The sequence below is a fragment of the Littorina saxatilis genome, linkage group LG16, assembly GCF_037325665.1.
Source record: "Littorina saxatilis isolate snail1 linkage group LG16, US_GU_Lsax_2.0, whole genome shotgun sequence".
NCBI lineage: Eukaryota > Metazoa > Mollusca > Gastropoda > Littorinimorpha > Littorinidae > Littorina > Littorina saxatilis.
The window spans coordinates 46,812,700-46,814,605 of record NC_090260.1 but is presented as its reverse complement, the minus strand read 5'-3'; the positions used below and the strand labels follow the sequence as shown (position 1 = coordinate 46,814,605).

Below are 1,906 nucleotides of genomic sequence, written 5' to 3'. Positions count from 1 at the left end.
ACAATCTTTACTGTGCACTGAGGACACACATGTGGCTTTTCTCCTGTATGTGTCAAAACGTGGGTATTTAAATTCTTTTTCCGAGCAAATTTCATTTTGCAATGACAGACATGTGGCTTTTCTCATGTATGTGTCAACATGTGGGTCTTGAAATCACTTTCTACAGCAAATTTCTTTAAACAATGAGGACAGGCATGTGGCTTTTCTCCTGTATGTGTTAACATGTGGGTCTTCAAAGACCTTTTCTGAGCAAATTTCTTTGAACAATGAGGACAGGCATGTGGCTTTTCTCCTGTATGTGTCAACATGTGAGTCTTCAAATGCTCTCTCCGAGTACATTTCTTTGAACAATGAGGACAGGCATATGGCTTTTCTCCTGTATGTGTCAACATGTGGTTCCTTAAAGTCCTTTTGAGAGCAAATTTCCTTGAACAATGAGGACAGGCATGTGGCTTTTCTCCTGTATGTGTCAACATGTGGGTCTTTAAAGTCCTTTTGTAAGTAAATTTCTTCGAACAATGAGGACAGGCATGTGGCTTTTCTCCTGTATGTGTCAACATGTGGGACTTGAAATCTCGTTTCTGAGCAAATTTTTTTGAACAATGAGGACAGGCATGTGGCTTTTCTCCTGTATGTGTGAACATGTGGGTCTTCAATTCACTTTTGGAAGCAAATTTCTTTAAACAATGAGGACAGGCATGTGGCTTTTCTCCTGTATGTGTCAACATGTGGGTCTTCAAATGCTCTTTCCGAGTACATTTCTTTGAACAATAAGGACAAGCATGTGGCTTTTCTCCTGTATGTATCAACATGTGGGTCTTCAAATACCCTTTCTGAGCAAATTTCTTTAAACAATGAGGACAGGCATGTGGCTTTTCTCCTGTATGTGTCAATATGTGGGTCTTCAAAGTCCCTTTGTGAGCAAATTTCACTTTGCAAGAAGGACAGGCGTGTGGCTTTTCTCCTGTATGTGTCAACATGTGGATCTTCAAATCTCGTTTCTGAGCAAATTTCTTTGAACAATGAGGACAGGCATGTGGCTTTTCTCCTGTATGTGTTAACATGTGTTTGTTTACACCCTCCTTTTGACCAAATATTGTTGTACATTTAAGGAAGGCATGTGGTCTTTCTTTTGTCAAGTGATTGTTTACTTGACGCTTTGAATCATGTGTAACTGCACTCGTGGAACAGACATATTGTCGTTTCTTACTGTATGGGAGTGCACATCTTGTCAAATTGTTCTTCAAACCAGGAAATTCATCTTTACCACTGTGTTCCACACTCTCAAAGTGTTGTGTGGGTTCTACTGGCTCTTGTTTCACTTCCACTTGACGTGGCTCTTGTTTCACTTCCACTTGACAGTAACAGCCTGCAGACAGAGGACAAAATGCTGTTTGCGTTACACAGTCACGTGCAATGTCTGGTTTCCTGTCCTCTTCAACTTCCACACCACCACAAACAAAACTCTCACCATGCGCATACACACTTGTTGCAGGGATGTCTTCAGCCGCTGAAATGCTGGTCTCGGTCACAGCTGGGAATGCCTCAGTCTTGAAGTCCTGCCCCGCATTGCATGTACACTCCTCTTTGCACTTGTCGGAGACCTCCATCACTGGCCTTGCTCCACCCTCCCCCACACCGTCTTTTTCACGCTTGATATCATTTGAACATGTACCCCAATCTTGTTCTGAAAATGAAGCTGTGTCTGCAATGGTTCCAAAATCAATTGGGATTTCTGCTGCCCCTTGTTTCTGCCTGATAACTTCACTGTAAGCACTGGACAATGTTGGTACTTCAGGTGTCTCTTGTTTCAGTCTAACAACGTCGCTGTAAACACTGGATGATGTTAGTATGTCAGTTGCCTCTTGTTTCAGCCAAACAACGTTGCTGTCAGCACTGGACGATG

The 1,906-nt window shown here is 42.4% G+C and overlaps 1 protein-coding gene across 1 annotated transcript; it reads right to left on the bottom strand.

Moving 5' to 3' along the window:
• Positions 1-1,906, bottom strand: LOC138949726 (gastrula zinc finger protein XlCGF57.1-like). The gene has a single exon (XM_070321527.1). The coding sequence runs from the start codon at positions 1,608-1,610 to the stop codon at positions 123-125; it is 1,488 nt and encodes a 495-aa protein (XP_070177628.1). The 5' UTR covers positions 1,611-1,906; the 3' UTR covers positions 1-122.

Excerpts from the sequence above, each read along its gene's own strand:
- LOC138949726 (XM_070321527.1), bottom strand. The coding sequence starts at position 1,610 with ATGGAGGTCTCCGACAAGTGCAAAGAGGAGTGTACATGCAATGCGGGG.